At 39.2% G+C, this 17051-nt stretch overlaps 1 protein-coding gene across 2 annotated transcripts in view; it reads right to left on the reverse strand.

Annotated features, from left to right (window-relative positions):
- LOC136262123 (basigin-like) overlaps positions 1 to 17051 on the reverse strand; it is a 28180-nt gene that overhangs the window by 10850 nt on the left and 279 nt on the right. The window contains exons 2-5 of one of the 2 annotated variants that reach the window (XM_066056275.1): positions 16886 to 16994; positions 5327 to 5442; positions 4773 to 4866; positions 3881 to 4132 (exon numbers count right to left, since the gene is read on the reverse strand). In XM_066056275.1, the coding sequence (XP_065912347.1) occupies positions 3881 to 4132; positions 4773 to 4866; positions 5327 to 5442; positions 16886 to 16979 (556 nt within the window). In that variant the 5' untranslated portion in view covers positions 16980 to 16994. Of the gene's footprint in view, positions 1 to 3880; positions 4133 to 4772; positions 4867 to 5326; positions 5443 to 16885; positions 17016 to 17051 lie in introns of both variants that reach the window. The other variant, XM_066056277.1, reaches the window with a different exon arrangement.

Genomic DNA, 17051 nt, shown 5'->3' on the forward strand with positions numbered 1-17051 from the left:
TCCAGATTTTGCTTCTTGAAGATGGGTGGCACTTATATCGCTTGATAAACTTGTCAGACTGTGACTCAGTGTGGCTCGAATGGTCCGCCATTTTTAATAACTTGAGTCGCGCATGCGTTAATTTGATACGGCTGTTATGTATCTGTATCGCGATACAGTAAGAATATCGCAATATTGCGATATATCGATTCGTATCGCACACCACTACTACAGACAATTCTTGTTATGGGACTGAGTAGTCTTGGTTACAGTTTCAGTAGTCAACAGAATCAGCTTCAGTACACAAAATATAACCTTCATACAAATCTTCAATCATTGTAGACTTCGTTAATGTTGAAAAATTCTTGTACCTTGTCTTTGTCCTTATACTGCCACAAAAATTATTGGTGCCACGCCTGACAACCATAATGATGAAGTTCGAGACAAACTAGCTCAGTACCAATATGATTTGATATCACCACCCCATGTAAGGAAACTATCAAGGTAAACTCACGAAAAACCAAAGTCAAGTTAGCAAGATATGGCCACTCAAGTCTGGAACCATAACGACAATTGCACATACATAAAACTATTTGTTCTTGTGGGAATGGCATCACCATTGCAAATTCCTATTTATGCTATATCATCTCTGCTGTAAGACAACAAAAGGCCAATATTCGGAACTGTAATTTACTTTGCCCATTTTCATGCTAATTATCCCAGATTATGGTCACCATATCAATCTGTTTAACCCTTTGGCCCTAAAGTTAATAAAAAAGTGTTTTGTCAAATGTGAACGCCACTATAGTGGCTCTCACAACATGCATGCATTCAAAGGCACATGTCTTGTAAACAGAACATCCCGTGAGTAAATGGTTTATACCATGTTACTCTGTGGTTAACGGCCATTTTCTTAAGCTCTATCTGCATACCATAGCGTGATCAAGTGTGATGTAAGGACAATCTGCATTGGAAAGAATATTTAGCCATTTCTAAGATGATAATTATGATGATACTACCTATATAAAGAAGGGTTAGTAAAAGTTTACTCTTATATGATATTGTAGAATGTAGATCTATTCACTGTGGGAAATTTAGTGCTAACCATGGAGGAATAGGTGGTTCAAAATTCACATTTTACATAAAAGTTTTTAAGAATCAAAGTCACCAGTCACTACAGTGGCATTCGGGGCCAAAGGGTTAATTAAGGGTGCTCGCTGATATTTGAAGCCGTTTAAGTGCCAGCCCAGAACCACATGCGGCTGTTGCAGACTTGGGTTCAATTACATTAGTATTTATATTTAATTGCAATTAAATACAAATTTTGAGTAATTGTATTTGTAATTGTAGTTTGGGAACTGGATGTATTTGCATTTGTAATTAAATATTTTCCTAATGTATTTAAATACTTACAATTACTTCAAATACTTTTGCTACAATAATATGGTAAAATCAAATGAACCTTTGATCATAAAGAGTGTGAGATCAGCTATGCATAGCTTGTTGACACTTTTGGTCCACACTACTCTCAAGTGTATATTTCACTGGGTTCATGAGCAGTTACCTTTCCTTTGAAGTCAACTGCTGTAAGACTTTTTAGTATTGCAGGGAAAATATTTCAACCTAGAGATGTAGACTAACAGACAAAAGATTTGAAGAACTGATGTTTATTAGATGCAATCAATAGTGTACATACACCTCCTGTGCGTGCATAGAGACTTTGGTAGAGCTGGCATGTACCTAACAATTTAATCTCAATAGTAACAGTGTTAACAAAAAATTAATAAGCACAACTAGCATGTGTACAGCGTAGATACTAAATTAGAGAAATTAAAGTATTTAAATTGTATTTAAATACTATGGAAAGTATTTGTATTTAAATACTGTCCTGACCAAAGTATTTGCAATTGTATTTATATTTGGAAAATTTATAGTATTTGTATTTAAATACTATGCAATGTATTTGGACCCAAGTCTGGGCTGTTGCAGCATGTTTTTTTACTTTAAAATCGTCACTAAGTGTTAGCAAATGATTGTCTGATGGATCAAGAGTTACACTAGCATGAATTAGTCTAAAAGTAAGTGTTATTTAAGGGACAAGTGTGAACGCATGTTTTGCTTGTAGCGAGCATGCATTCGTGCCTTGTTTTCTTGAGTGATAGGGTATGCTGGTAGTTTGTATTGTAATTGTAAACTGCTTATGTAGGGGACTATGTTACCAGCTGCAAGGCGTTACAAGCTGCTGATGATGGCGTGCCTAACGTAACTTATCCAAGAGTGACTTGCTGGAGACTCCAGGCGTAGCAAGAAGCTGTTCTGGTGTGTGAAGAAGAGAAAACAACAGAGCTTCTTTGTGTTTAGAACAGCATTTATGACATGTTATTTTGAAAAGTTGGTGATTGCGGTTAATAGGAATTAGTGTGGTTATTATATCAATAATGTTGGGCGCATGCAATCTTTGCACATGTTTACTAAAAATAAAACTAGTTTTTGAGTGATAGCCATAAAAGCTTCAAATTTTGCATGAAGATAGGCAGATAAATTCTCTGATTTTTTGATTTTGATTTGATTTATATATTTAACCTCCGAGCAATTGGCTACAGCCTTTCTTCCTTGCCTTCTCTACAGGACTATGAAAAGATTTTGTCCGTAGCACTATGGCTTCGCGAGTAATGGCAATGGAAACGCAAGGGTTTGGTTAGTGAAACACACTTTCAGCGCTTACTTATTATCAATGTAAGCTATGGATTAATACTTTTCATAGATATGTGAGTTGTAACCTTAAGTATATTTAGTGTGATTTCCAGCATGCTAGTGGTATGAAAGACTAGTTTCGATTTAAACACTCCAGAAGCAAAATTCTGTTTGGTTTGTGTTGAAGAGAAGGGAACCACTACCAATATAATCACCATATGGATTCATTTTACACATCGTCTGGTTATAAGAGACAATACAAAATCATGCATTGTATGGCACAGTGATGAGGTTTTGTTTACTTGATGTTTGGAATGCTAAACGTCACATGCACGCACGCACGCACGCACGCACAAACAAAGCAAAGCCTTCAGCTGCCGTACTAGCACAGTCACACCTACTCAGTGGACCAGCACAGGGACACCTTCAGGTGCTATGAGTCAGCGCAGGAAAATCCTCCTGGGGCAGGACTAGTAACCCACAGGAGGCTGTACCATGTCTCACAGGTGAAGATGTGGGCACCCCAAGTTCCACCTGGACCTTATGCAAGACATGGACAGTTGGCATTCGCTTTTCCAGTCTACACCAGGTACCCAACCCATTGACGTTACAGCTGGGTGGGCTGCTTCAGCAAGTTATAATTACCAGAATAGAGACCGGAAACGAAATGAAACAAAACAAAACGAAGCAAAACAGGTCTCTACCCCACTGATGCACTTGTAGTACATGTTACATCTCTGTAAGGGGAGAACGATTGCAGGCTTTGTCTTTTGTGTAACCCGGCCTTGTCTTTTGACAAAACTAATCAATAATGTAATCTAATGTACAGACCCAGCCTCAGGCTAACAATGAATCTAAAATCGTAATTGTATAACTTACATCAGCACCACAGGGTCCAGGCCTGACAGGGTCACTGATTACAAGGGGCAGTCACTACCAATAGCTGATCTGCGAATCAAGATTTTTGACCAATTTAAATTTATCGATTAGTTTTGTCAAAAGACAAGGGTTACACAAAAGGCAAAGCCTGCAGTCATTCTCCCCTTCCAGAGACATAATATGTACTACAAGTGCGAGCTATAGACCGGTTTTGTTTCATTTCGTTCCCAGTTTCTATTCCGGTAATTATAACTTACCAGTTGCTTCTCTACACACACACACACACATGCACACACATGCACCAAGACCATTACTGAATACATCTTACCATATGCATTGTATAGCAGTCCATCTGGATCATGATGACCATAACACCTGTATCTTCCATATTGTTTAGATCGAACTGTTAGAGTGCCATCATCACTCATCATGTCTGAAACATTGGTGAGCATATCAAAATATCTTTCCCACCTAACAATACTAGTCACATCACAAGAAACCACTGGTGTGCATGGCAGTTGCCGTGTTCTGCGTAAGACATCCACTGCTGTTCCATTTTCCTCCATATAAATAACTGCAGCTATTGAATTGTAAAACAATAAAAAGCACATCAAAGCAGAACACTAAGGCACAACAAAGTTGAAGGACCATAATTTCCAAGATTAGAACCTAAACAGGTAATTATGAAAAGTAAAAAAACTGTATTATGAAAAATGCTACATCTAGTGGTTTTGGTTGTCAGAAATTGACAAAACATTTTAAGGCAAGTGTTACACAATCATACTCCTAATTGTGTAGTATCTAGTGAGATTCGCTGTACACAACATTGGTTATTTCTTAGCACAATACTACAGCAAAAGAAATATTAAATACAGAAATGACCAATGGTTATTTGTATGAGGGTTATGAATTTTTGACCTGCCTATATATAAAAGTGTGCTAAACAACTTCATATTCATGTGATAGTAGGAGGCATATGATTTTCACAGGTGTTATATATGGTGCACAGTACTCAAAAATGAGCACACATATGTTCGCAATGCAACAAGTACACAATATATTTCACACAATAGGTAAAAAAGTGTGCACATTCAGTGTACACAAGTGCCATATTAGCAAATCCTGAGCCTAGAAGTACCATTGCTTTGAAATTAAGGAAATGATTATATATGTTGACTTCTAGTAAATAACAACAATACATGCAATTACAAATTACTTACATTGATTGACATTAAGATTTAAGACTGAGTTTGCACATGTAAAAGATGCAGAGGAACCACTCATTAATTGATTACAAGTGATGACACTGGCTTCCTATCAAACAAACCACATGCAATCAATGTGTGTGCTTCATCATAGTTACACCATACAAAAAGGAATTTACACAAGTGACGTCACTACTGAGAATCCTCGTTACAGGTTTGTCTTGGATATGGGTTCACTAGTTGATAGAATCAGCCTTTGTTCATAAAATATAACCTCCATTCAAATCTTCCAATCATTGTGGACTTTAGTTGATGCTGAAACAATTCTTGTACCTTGTCTTAGTTTTTAGTAATAGCGCCACAAAAATTATGGTGCCACACCTGGGCAGCCATAGCATTCTGGCTGGATACTGCCATGATATTGGAAAGATAAATTCATGAAGAAACAATGTAAAGAGGGACCTGTAATGAGGATTGCCCGTACACAAAACTATTGGTTCTAATGGAAATGGCGTCACCATTGTGAATTCCTTTGTGCTATATTATCTATGGTGACATGCAGTACATACCGAACTATCACACGTTATATTCTCAGAAACTACTAGCATGACGTTACCATCTAAGCACCGAAGTATCACATTGCACACAGCAGGAATTGTTAAACTTCGATTACTAGTAATATCAACTGTAGAGAAATGGAAACAATAAATGAAAAAATCCTGGAAGTAACATTTAGGAAAACAACAACGTTTAGTTTCCGATATACATGTGTACATGTGAGCATTATATTATATACACATGAAACAATAATAATGAACACACACCAATGTAGGTCACAAATAAGTGAACATTTGCATTTTTTACCTGACTGTTATGCTCCCTGAAACGTAGTAAAAACACAAAGTACACTACCCTTAGACAAAGGTATTAGAAACATTGAAGCTGTACTAAGTGAAGTAAACTTATTTATCTTAAAGCCTTTTCACGCTACAGTCGAATGCGCATTGGGATCAAACCATTTCACACCTGAGTAGGATTGATCGCAGTACGCATTCAATACAGTTTCATGTCAATCCACCTCAAGAGGTGAATTGGTCCAGACTTCACATGCATTATTAGTTCAATTAGCAAGGGGACACTGTACAGTCTCCAGATACCTCATGCAAGCATGGCTATTGGGCCAAGACTAAAGAAATAGCATACCTAGCTACTGTTATACTCAGCTTGTGGAAGCGATATGGTGACCATGAGTGCGTGCCGAAGGAATAGCATACCCTTCTGAAATCATTGTGCCAGGTACAGATTTCATCATAAGAACTAACCAGCTTCTTGGCATCCAATGTTTTGTGAGTGTTTCCTCGCTGCAAATACTTTTCTGACTCCCAAGGAATACGAAGAAGGTAGTACGATGACTGATGCTATTTAAATTTTTGCTACACAATCAATTAATTGTACTTCGGAGGTTACGGATGCAAGGTACAGCACTAGCTAACGGTATTGCCTCAAGATTTTATTGCTAGACAGCCTTTTAAAACAAAAACTATAAATAGAATAATGACCTCACTTCTGTTAACAGCTTGTTTTCGTTGCTGACGACAGCAGTTGTTTGTGGAAAGTGGTCAAGTGTGGACAGAGTGTAATCCCACGATGGATGATGTCCTGCATAGAATCTCAAGTGATCCTGTACTAAGAGAAGCTGTAATATCGCATTTGGGCATGAGTCCCGTCCCCTCAGAGGATGACCAGACGACTCACGCGACAGTCACTAACACCTCATCCACTTCATTACAGGGTGCAGTAAGTCCTCAATTGGCTTCTGGGTCAAGCCATTCTGTTGTGTACACATCAAACTCAGTAATTACTGAATCCAACAATACACTGGTTAGCCAGTATACCAGTAGTGAGAGCGCACTGGTTGCGTGGGTGCACCAGTCTGGAGCCAGTATGAATGAACCTTCTGGCTGTGTGCACCAGAGCGAGGTCAATGATGCACTAAACCCGAATGGGGGGCATCAGTTAGAAGACAATAACCGGAACAATGTGGGTCCGTCTGACTTCGACCCGGAACAGTACACAGCCGACAATGAATACACGTTTGTAGCTTAGTCGGCCATTACCAACTATATAAAGAAGCATTTCAGGAAAATGCTTGATAAAGTAAGTAGACCCAAGATGCACAAGGAACATCCAGTCCCAAACACGCCAGAGGCTAAAGCGCCTAAGGTTGATGGGTTTATTACTGACTACTTGAGGGTAGTTTTCCCAAGAGCGACGACGCAGAGCTAATGAAGGTGCAATCTGCGCTGTTGAAAGTGTGTGGGCCAATGGCGTGCATGTGGGCAGAGTTGATAGATAACGACCTCCTCAGTGACCCCGATGCTATGGTAAACGTTCATGATGTTCTTAAAGTGGTCCAGCGTACGATGGTATGAGCTGTTTTCCCAGTTTCGGCGTTCCAAGACATTGGCTGCTGACGACACATTGCTTGTGAAGTATGCACAGAAACCCCAACTAGAGAGTGGGAGTTTTTGTTTGGATCGGGATTTACAAAATACCTATAAGATGAGGTGGAGATCGACTATTCACTTGCAGAAGTGGTATCCTTATCACAGTGTTTTCATCCTTACAGCAATAACACTCCTGCTCGCCAGTCTACCATTGGTAGAACCAAGAACCAGTTTTCGAAGGGCCTTGCCAGGAAGTGGAGGACTCGACAGGGCAGTTACCAGACCCCATCAAATTACCCATCACACTACCAGTCAAGAGGCGGCTTGTCTTACAGATCCAGGGGACGGAGCCGACCTTCCTCAACATGACCAAAAGAGATTTTAGACCAACTACCTCAGCCAAAGGAGCCATTACTCTCGTTAGGACTGGACATAGAACTGGTGGAACTGCATGTGTGCACACCAGTTGGTGGCAGACTGGCCCGATTTGTTCACAATTGGGGTTGTCTGACAAGAGACTCATGGGTACTGTCAACTGTTCAAGGCTATCAGCCAGACATGGGGCCAAGTACATTTAAAAGTACTTAAGTAAAGTACAAGTACTTTTGAGTTTGTGAAGTATAAGTGCAAGTACTCCAACTGAAATCACGAGAGTACTTAAGTAAAGTACAAGTACATACTGAAAGTACTTAGGTAAAGTACAAGTACAGTACATTTTCCTATAGCAACAGCCGTGCATAATAACTTGAGCTTGAGGTACAAACATACAAGGTACAGTTTTTATATTCACAGAACTATTACACTGCATAATAATCATTTTTAGGTCTACTACGCTCGGATTTAAATTCTTTTCCTGCAATGCTAAATAACCGCTTAATTGGGATAAATAATACAAGTACTATTTTGCTACAATGGAAAGGGAAGGATGGTGTCTGACGTAGAAGGATACAATGCACTATAAATGTCTTACCACCAATTCAACAAATCCCTCATTACAGTAGTTTTAGAATTACAGTCTCCTTCAGATAAAACTTCAGGAAATGCAAAATATTTCATGACAGCAGGTAGTTTCAGGTTTTTGTCAACCATTCTCTTCAACTCCCAATTTAAACGACGGGATTGCTTTTATTATATAAACCAGAATTCCTATTAAACAGCTGCTTGTGGCTACATGATACATAGTAAGGTTGTACAAAGTACCAAGAGGTTGAAAACTATAACCTCATCAAATATATTTTTATTGACGCTCACTGTGTACAAACTACAATGTTTGCAGTGCTTAAAAGTACTTTAAGTACTCAAGTACATACAAGTGCTTGGCAAAAATACTTGAGTATAAGTACAAGTACACTGAGGTAATTAAGAAAGTATTTAAGTAAAGTACAAGTACTTTCAAACTTGTACTTAAGTGTACTTAAGTATAAGTACCCATGTACTTGGCCCCATGTCTGCTATCAGCTACCTTTGAATCAATGGCCCCAACACAGCGTGGCTCCTTGCATGCAGCTAGACAAGGAGCAGTCACACGCCCTAAAGGCCGAGGTGAAAAAGTTAGTAGAAAAAGGAGCCATAGTACCTGTCTGCGAGAGTTGAGTGCACTTAGTCAGCCCCCTTTTTGTGGTGCCAAAAAGCAGAGGCGGGTGGCACCCGATAATCGACTTGAGAACACTGTACCTCAGTCCACCCCATTTCAAAATGGAGGGGCTATACATGGTACCTAATGTAGTACAGAAGGATTCTTTTATGGCCAAAGTCGATTTGAAGGATGTCTATTTAACAGTGCCAGTGGCAACAGAGTTCCATTGTCTTTTGGCATTCCAAAGCGAAAGCAAGGAGTTTCTCCAATTTCAAACACTTCCATTCGGACTCTGCACTGCTCCATACGTGTTCTCAAAGATAACAAAGCCAGCAGTTCAGTTTTTACGACAGACAGGCATCCATTTTATCATCTACCTAGACGACATGCTGCTGGTTTCACCAACAGAGTGGTCACTAGTCCAAGATCTGTTAACAATTCTTTGGCTTTTCTCCTGCCTTTTCATGGTGAACACAGCAAAGACTACAGTGGTCCCATCCAAAGAGTTAGAGTTTCTGGGCTTCAGCTTGAACACCAAAACCATGACTGTGGCTCTTCCTAAAGCCAAAATGAATGGTACTCAGTCAGATGTGGCCAAAATTCTGCAGAGCCAGACAATTTGTTTGAAGGTTCTTTCCCAACTCTTGGGCAAGTTAGTAGCAACAAAACCAGCAGTACTGGTAGCCCCATAACATTATTGTGCACTTCAGCACTTGAAGATATCTATGATGAGACTGGCACAGAAGGAAACCAGAAGCCCGGAAAGACTGACAAGACAATTGCCAATGCATCACTGCTCTCCTATTGTCCAGAGGGAAGCAACAGTAATCATAGAGTCCGATGCTTCGTTGAAAGGCTGGGACGCCAACTGCAGTGGAATGAGAGCAGGGGGAGTCTGGACAGTGACCGAGGCACAATGCCACATCAACTTTCTTGAGTTGAAGACAGCCTTCTTAGCAGTCCAGAGCTTTCTGAAACAACAATCAGGAATCAGTAATTAGACTTCTACTCCTATATATATAAGCAGAAGCACTGTAAAATAGCGTACCCCTACGTACAATGCTAGTCCTACATATATAGGAGAAATTTTGCGTGGGGGTACGCAAAATTTGATTATGCATGTAAGGATTTACACACAAAGGAGTTTGGTGGGCTTTAAACAAGATGTAAGTAGGTCATTTTGAAGAGCTGCTTTATTTGGCCTCCAGCCTTGTTTATACTGCTATATTTGACATTAGATAAACTAATATTATTCCGTAAAGGTGATTTTCATAGCATAAGATATTTCTAGCAGGGCCATAGGAGAGTTGGTCAGGCCATTGTATATGTTGAAATTGCTACTATATACATGGTGTTGCCAATGAGAGAGGAGTTGCTGCACAGTGGGTGAAGCACACAGCAAAGTGCAAAGCACACAGCAAAGTGCAAAGCACAAGCATTCTAGGGGAGTCTGGGGGCATGCCCCCACAGGAAATTTTTGAAAAATTAGACACTCAGATATGCAACTTTAGTGATATTTCACTGCTAGGTAGCTAAATATGCTCAAGCCTATCTGTTGCTCCTCAGACTATCTGTACTATGTATAATAGGTAGATAATTGTAGACCTGACATACAGGGGATACAGCATGAAACTTCCTATATGGCTCAGTGTACAGTTAGTTATAGCAATTAGAAGTTCAAGGGGGTCTAGAGGTGCAACCCCCAGGAGCTGCAGAATTTTGCAATTTAAAGGCTTGAAAATGCCTTAAAATTGATGCTAAATTAACTAGCTAGCAACTCGCAACTTTTCCTCAAAATTTCACAGGGAACCCATGCAGCATGACCCTCTTATAGAATAGCCTATAATTAATTAATTATTTACAACTAGGCAGCTAGCTGTATACAGTGAATTCACTAAAAGGCTACACGGCTACAAAAATGCAGTATACTATACTGGTTTGTATGCAATGAAGTGAACAGATCATCACATAAATATACTGGTGGACAGTCACGAGACCAATCGCTATTCGAAAATGGTGCAATGTGGGGTGAGACTGAGAGTTTGCTCAGTATCTCGACAGGACGAGTGGGTAGTTGGAAGAGGAGAATGATTTCTACTCAAAATCTCATCCAGATGACCGCCATGTAATGTACAAGTGTAGAGCTTCCTGGCATGGGATGAGGTGCCTAGTTTGTCACAGCCAGCCCTTTGCCCAGTAAAAGAAGCCAAGAGTGACAAGCCATAAAGTGCTAATGATTATTGTATAAAGATTGGATTGTGATATAAGTGTGCTGGTTTAGAATCAAAGTAGGCACCTGCCATACACGTGATAAATGCCAACTGTCAGCATACGTGATACGTAGAACCCACAATCATATCTGTACAAAATGATGCGAATGCTATGCTGTACTGTAAGGTAATTGGAAGTACTGTACGTGTAGTTTTTGCGCTTTAGTTAGGCTGAGAAACTATAGGTAACTACTCGTACCATGCATTTTCAATAACATCTATAAGATGCACATATAGATATGATCGTCCAGAGATTGCACAAGAGTAATATAGTTCGAGCTGGTCAGCTAGTTGGTCCAGCTCCAGATTATAGGTCCGGCTCAGGCCTGATCAACCGGACTGTCTCCTCTGGCCTTGTCTAGGATGACTTTAAAGGCAGCTTTTTGGGAAGCGCCTGTCATTTTAGGGAAGATCCTACTTAACAGTACTAGTGTACTGTTTTGATAGCATGAAGTGTGTTATTTCTAAATTTCTTAATGAAGTGGTACCATGTCAATTGCATAAGCACAACTAATCCTACATCACAAATCTTGGCATTGCAGTTATTGTAGTTGAATTTATTCACTTATTTCCTGCTGTACTATATGTTAATTGCACTTATTCCTTTTGATTATTTGACGGAAGATCTTGCTATTTACAAGTGTACTAGTAGTGCATGGGCAATGAATGGTATGGTGGTAACTGGTCATATACCAAGTGTATTGAACAGCATTATTACTATAGCCTGTGAATGATTGGTAGTATAACATGGATATTTCAGTAACCGTTTGTTTACGTAAAATGGAAACTTGAAATGCACATGTGGGTGGGAACGACTTTTCATGTCATTAAACAGTTGTAGATATTCAAGTATGCATTCTTGCTGCGAGGTCTGTGCCGTTGGCCTACTTTGTAAACTACTTGAATTTCGAGGTCTAGGGCAACTACAGTTGTTTTTTCCAACTTACCACTGCTCCATTGACACACTATTATTTTAAAATGATCATCCTTTACTACTATCCTCATCAATTCAATTCTTTGGATCTGTTTAGAAGAAGCTTTCTTGGTGCCACCACTGACATATGGGCATCTACTCCTTTAGACATCAGACTGAGAGGTGCTGAAGAGGGGTGGTCTACTGTTTTGAAACTGCTGCAGAGACATGTTTGTGTTTAATTATATGTGAGTTGTATGCTCTTTAGATGCTACTGTAAAAAATACAGAAGGCATTAGACAGTTAGAAGAAAACTCAGTTAAACAAGCATTATAATAGTAGAGCTCCTAAGCACTTTCTTTGTGCATTTTTGATAAAAGCATGAAACTTGGTACATAGTTTGTATATACCATAAAGGTCATTTTAAGATCGGAAGCCACCTCAAATTTGACCTTTGGTGACCTTTGTGTCCAAATCAGTTTTTCCTCTATTTCTCACTTATACATGACTCAAAATCCACAAACTTGGTGCCAAATTAATGCTTTTACTCTAAAGAGCAAGTTGATACTTACAGAAAGTCTGTAGCTTTCTCTATTCAAAAGTTATAGAAATTTTTATAAATATAACAAATGCCATTTTTTTCTCCGGCCCACGCATATACTTTTGATATGTAAAAGAAAGAAGGTTGCTTATTCAATTACCATACTAATTGGCATAGGGCTGGGGGATAGTATAAACATATCAGAATATTGGGATAGTATTGCTATCAGTATCACCTATCGTTTGAAAATTACTATCGGATAGTAATTAACATGTACAAATATGCAGATATTACTGCAAAATACTCTTAAAACTAATATTTGGGAGCAAAAATTAGCCTAAAAAAGCTGTTTAGTTTCTTAGTGAAAACATATCCATAAGTAACATCCTACTTGCATATCTCTATGAAGGAAATAAGTAGAAAATAGGTGAATTTTCACTATCGTTGTGCTTTCGTCTATCATGAACAGTGTCTTATTATCGTTTGGATGTTGAAAAATCCAATATCACCCAGCCCTAATTTGGCAGCTTATCACCTCGGTGGGCCTGAGTATCAGGAGCAGACCCATGAACTATCAAAGGGTGCATATAAGGTAATAGGAGTACAATATAGGAGGTGGGGAGGGATAACCCACTTGCACAGTATATAAATTATACACAGTAGCAAGAGTTCATAATATATATATTATGTACTCTTGACAGTAGAGACCAATTTTAAATAATTCTATTAACCAAGTGGGTATGGCTAAGGTTGTAACATAGATTATATAGTAAATACAGATGGTACGCATTCTGATCCATGCCTACAGAAACACAAGGCTTTGTCCTCCCTCTCAAAGATCCATAGTAGCCCAGATTCGACTGAAACCTGTACAGTGAATTGTTTAATACTATTTCTTGAGTATAGGGTAGCATATATGTAGAACTTGAGCGGAAGTGAATAAAGAGTATTTCACTTGGATTTCACTTTTTATTGCACATTTTGTCCTCGCTCTACTGGGCTTGTACTTGCACATTACCGTGGCCTGTTGCAGAACTCCTCATACAATCTTGGAGAAATGCCACTAACTCCTCATACAATTCAGCCTGGCGTAAGTGGAATCGCTGGTGTGCTGGGCAAAACTGTAATCCCACTTCAACACATATGAGTAATACCCTTCAATTTTTGGCAGAACAATTTGACACAGGGCTGCAATATCGCTCAGTGAATACACTAAGATCAGCAATATCCACAACACACACTAACATAGATGGGATGGCTGTGGGTCACCATCCACTAGTTTCATAGCTACTGAGAGGCATGTTTAGCATTCACCCTCCATTACCACATTACTCTCACTCATGGGATGTGCGAGTAGTAGTCAACTTTTTAAGTCCCTACAAATCCAAGGACCTTACCACCTTGCAGCTAGCAAAGTAAACAGTCACTTTACTAGCGTTAGTGAATGCAGACAGATGTTCAGACTTAGCTGCCCTTGATCGTGAACATGTGCAATGGACAGCATCTGGTGTGGAATTTACAATTGTTCATCTTACTAAAACTAGACGGTCTGGTCCACCCAGAAAAGTATTCTATTCAAGGTTTGCAGATAACAGCGAGCTTTGTCCAGTTATTGACCTGCAAATGTACATAGACAAGACTGCAGAGCAAGCAGTAACAGCTGGTAGCCCCAAACCTGTGTTCTTGACTTCTACGAAGCCATTCAGAAGAACCAAATCAGGTACAATAGGTCACTGGATCAAAGATGTCCTCCACATGGCTGGAATTGATACAGAGGTGTTCTCAGCCCACTCTACAAGAAGTTCCAGTACTTCCCAAAAGACGTTCCAATTAATGATATTTTGAAAGCTGCTAACTGGTCATCTCAGACAACATTTGAACAGTATTATTTTCACCTACCACTTTAGCTTCATATGCAAGGACGATCCTACAATCAACTGCTGAAATCAGGTACATCATGGGATCATGATACAAATGTATGTTGGCTTTGAACCTACCATTAGTGCTGTACCTTGTATCCGGAACCTCCGAAGCACTATTTACTAATTCCCTGAGGACAAGGTCCGTAAAGGGAGTTATAATTGTATGAGGAGGTGAAGGATACGAGGTACAGCACTATCCCTCCCTAAGTTTGGGGTTGTTCTTCCCACCCAATAATAGGTCTGTGTACTTTGTATTATGTAGTGATGAACATGACTGTGATGCCAACTCAGATATCTAATTGGAAGGTTTTGCGGTTGGTGCTTGTTGATATATTTCATGTTTCCATATGGTATATCAGTGGGGGGTTATGAAAACCCAGACCAGACCAAAAGTCAGTTCTCCAGGTAAGTAAGATTAGCCATGTTATAAATATTTACTGATATTTACATCCTCTATAGCGCTTATACACCACTCACCTTGCAGCAATTCTGCCAAGCACGCGGTTTCGATGGTTGAGCAACACGAAGTATCCACTGTAGAACAACTAAAAACACTTTCTAATGTGCTTTACTACATGATTGCTACAAAGCTACATATTCTCCTGCTGTATGTGTTTGCATAGAACTGGCACGCACAAGTCGCTGCCCGAATTTATTAGAGTCGTGCTGTGCAGTGATTGAAACTAAATTAGCAGTTAAAATGTCAAACTTGTCTCGAAATCCATTTGGTGATACATAACACATGGAGTTAAGCAAGGTAGGCACTACTTAAATTATTTCAGGATAGATTTCTAGAATGAAATGCATGACTCTAACAAATTCGTGCAGCCACTCATGTGTGCCAGTTCTATGCAAGTACAGCAGGAGAATACATAGCTTTGTAGCGATCATGTAGTAAAGCACATTAGAAAGTGTTTTAGTTTAGTTAGTTGTTCTACAGTGGATACTTCGTGTTGCTCAACCATCGCGACCGCGTGCTTGGCAGAGTTGCTGCAAGGTGAGTGGTGTATAAACGCTATAGAGGATGTGCATAGCAGTAAATATTCATAATATGGCTAATCTTGCTTACCTAAAATTGACTTTTGGTCCGTTCCGCAAGTGCTTGTCCGCGTGTTTGATTATGTACCACGCCCACTTTTTGTATACCACGAGGTAACCACTCTACAGCGAAGCTTACCCCTCTAGATGTTTAGAAAACTGTGTAAACAGTGTTTAAGTGATGTAGCAACTTTGAAACACTTGTAAAATCACTAAATTGAGTGTTTCCGTGATATCCGTAGGATTTGCCCGTTTATGTTAACAAACGTAGTCATAATGTTAGTTGTTGCTGTCCCATAATCGAATTTCACAAGTTGGTCTATATAATGAATTCGGTGGTTGGTCTCGTATTGGTTTGGGTGATTAGTCGCCTGCAGGCTCTTAGCCTGCATTGGCATGGTACATATCAGTTGTATCACATGCCCTCGTGATTTGTCTGATATGTACACCCACACTCTCGGGCCGTTAATATCAGGCAAATCACTTGGGTACATGATACAACTATTACATATATAGTTCTTTTGCATTTGATAACTTCTTGCTCGCAACTCAAACAGGCAGTTAACGTAAGTGAGGTCATTCTATTTATAGTTTTTGTTTTATAAAAGGCTGTCTAGCAACAAAATCTTGAGGCAATACCATTAGTTAGTGCTGTACCTTGTAACCTTCACCTCCTCATACAACAATAACTTCCTTTACGGATGTTGTCCTCAGAGAATTAGTAAATTTATGTGCTATGAAAGTGAATTGAATTCAGTTGCTACACACGTAGTGTGAAATGGATTGATGTGCAATTGATCCACTCTCAGTCTGACCACAGCTGGAGCATTCAATGCAAATTAAGTGTGAAAAGTTAAGGCCTTTATTTATTAAGACTTTATAGCACAAATGCTGAAGGTCTGTAGGACACCTGGTCCCACAACCTGTTTAAAGATATTAGATAAAGTATGTTTGAAAATTAATATGAATACTTCTGCAGTTGTGATGGTCTAACAGTAACTTGTGCTACAGCCATTAAATGATCTAATTTACAAATGGGAACTCATCAAGTCCCAGGACTCAAAAAAAAAAACCAAAAAAAACCTGAACATTACTAAATTTCTATCAACACAGACAGCTTTGGTGTTAATGGTAGAGTATTGACATTGCTGAAAAACAGGAAACCAAACTAGCTGTTATTGTTATCCACTCCAACCCTTCTATTATAATCCACAATAGTTCTTATTTCCTTTCATCACTTCCCTTTCCAATTAGTGCCACAACTCTAGGTCATGAACTCAGCAACCTCAGCAAATTCACTTAGACAACATTGTAAACATTGATTACCTCTGGATACAAGCACAGAGTCAGAACATGAATGGCAGGGAAATTAAATTAGCACTTAATTCTGACATTATACATTCAGTTGACAGTTGACTTACTTGTATAATTAGTTAAACCACTGCCCAACTCGTAACACCAGGCCAACACGAAGATTGTAAGATAGCAGACGGAATACGAGTGATGTTTTCTCATCTTGGTCAGGATCCGCTGTACAGGTAAACACAAGCGCTAGGTAAATATTTAAAAATATATGAATGTCTTCAC

The sequence above is a fragment of the Dysidea avara genome, chromosome 7 (assembly GCF_963678975.1).
Source record: "Dysidea avara chromosome 7, odDysAvar1.4, whole genome shotgun sequence".
NCBI classification, from domain to species: Eukaryota; Metazoa; Porifera; class Demospongiae; order Dictyoceratida; family Dysideidae; genus Dysidea; species Dysidea avara.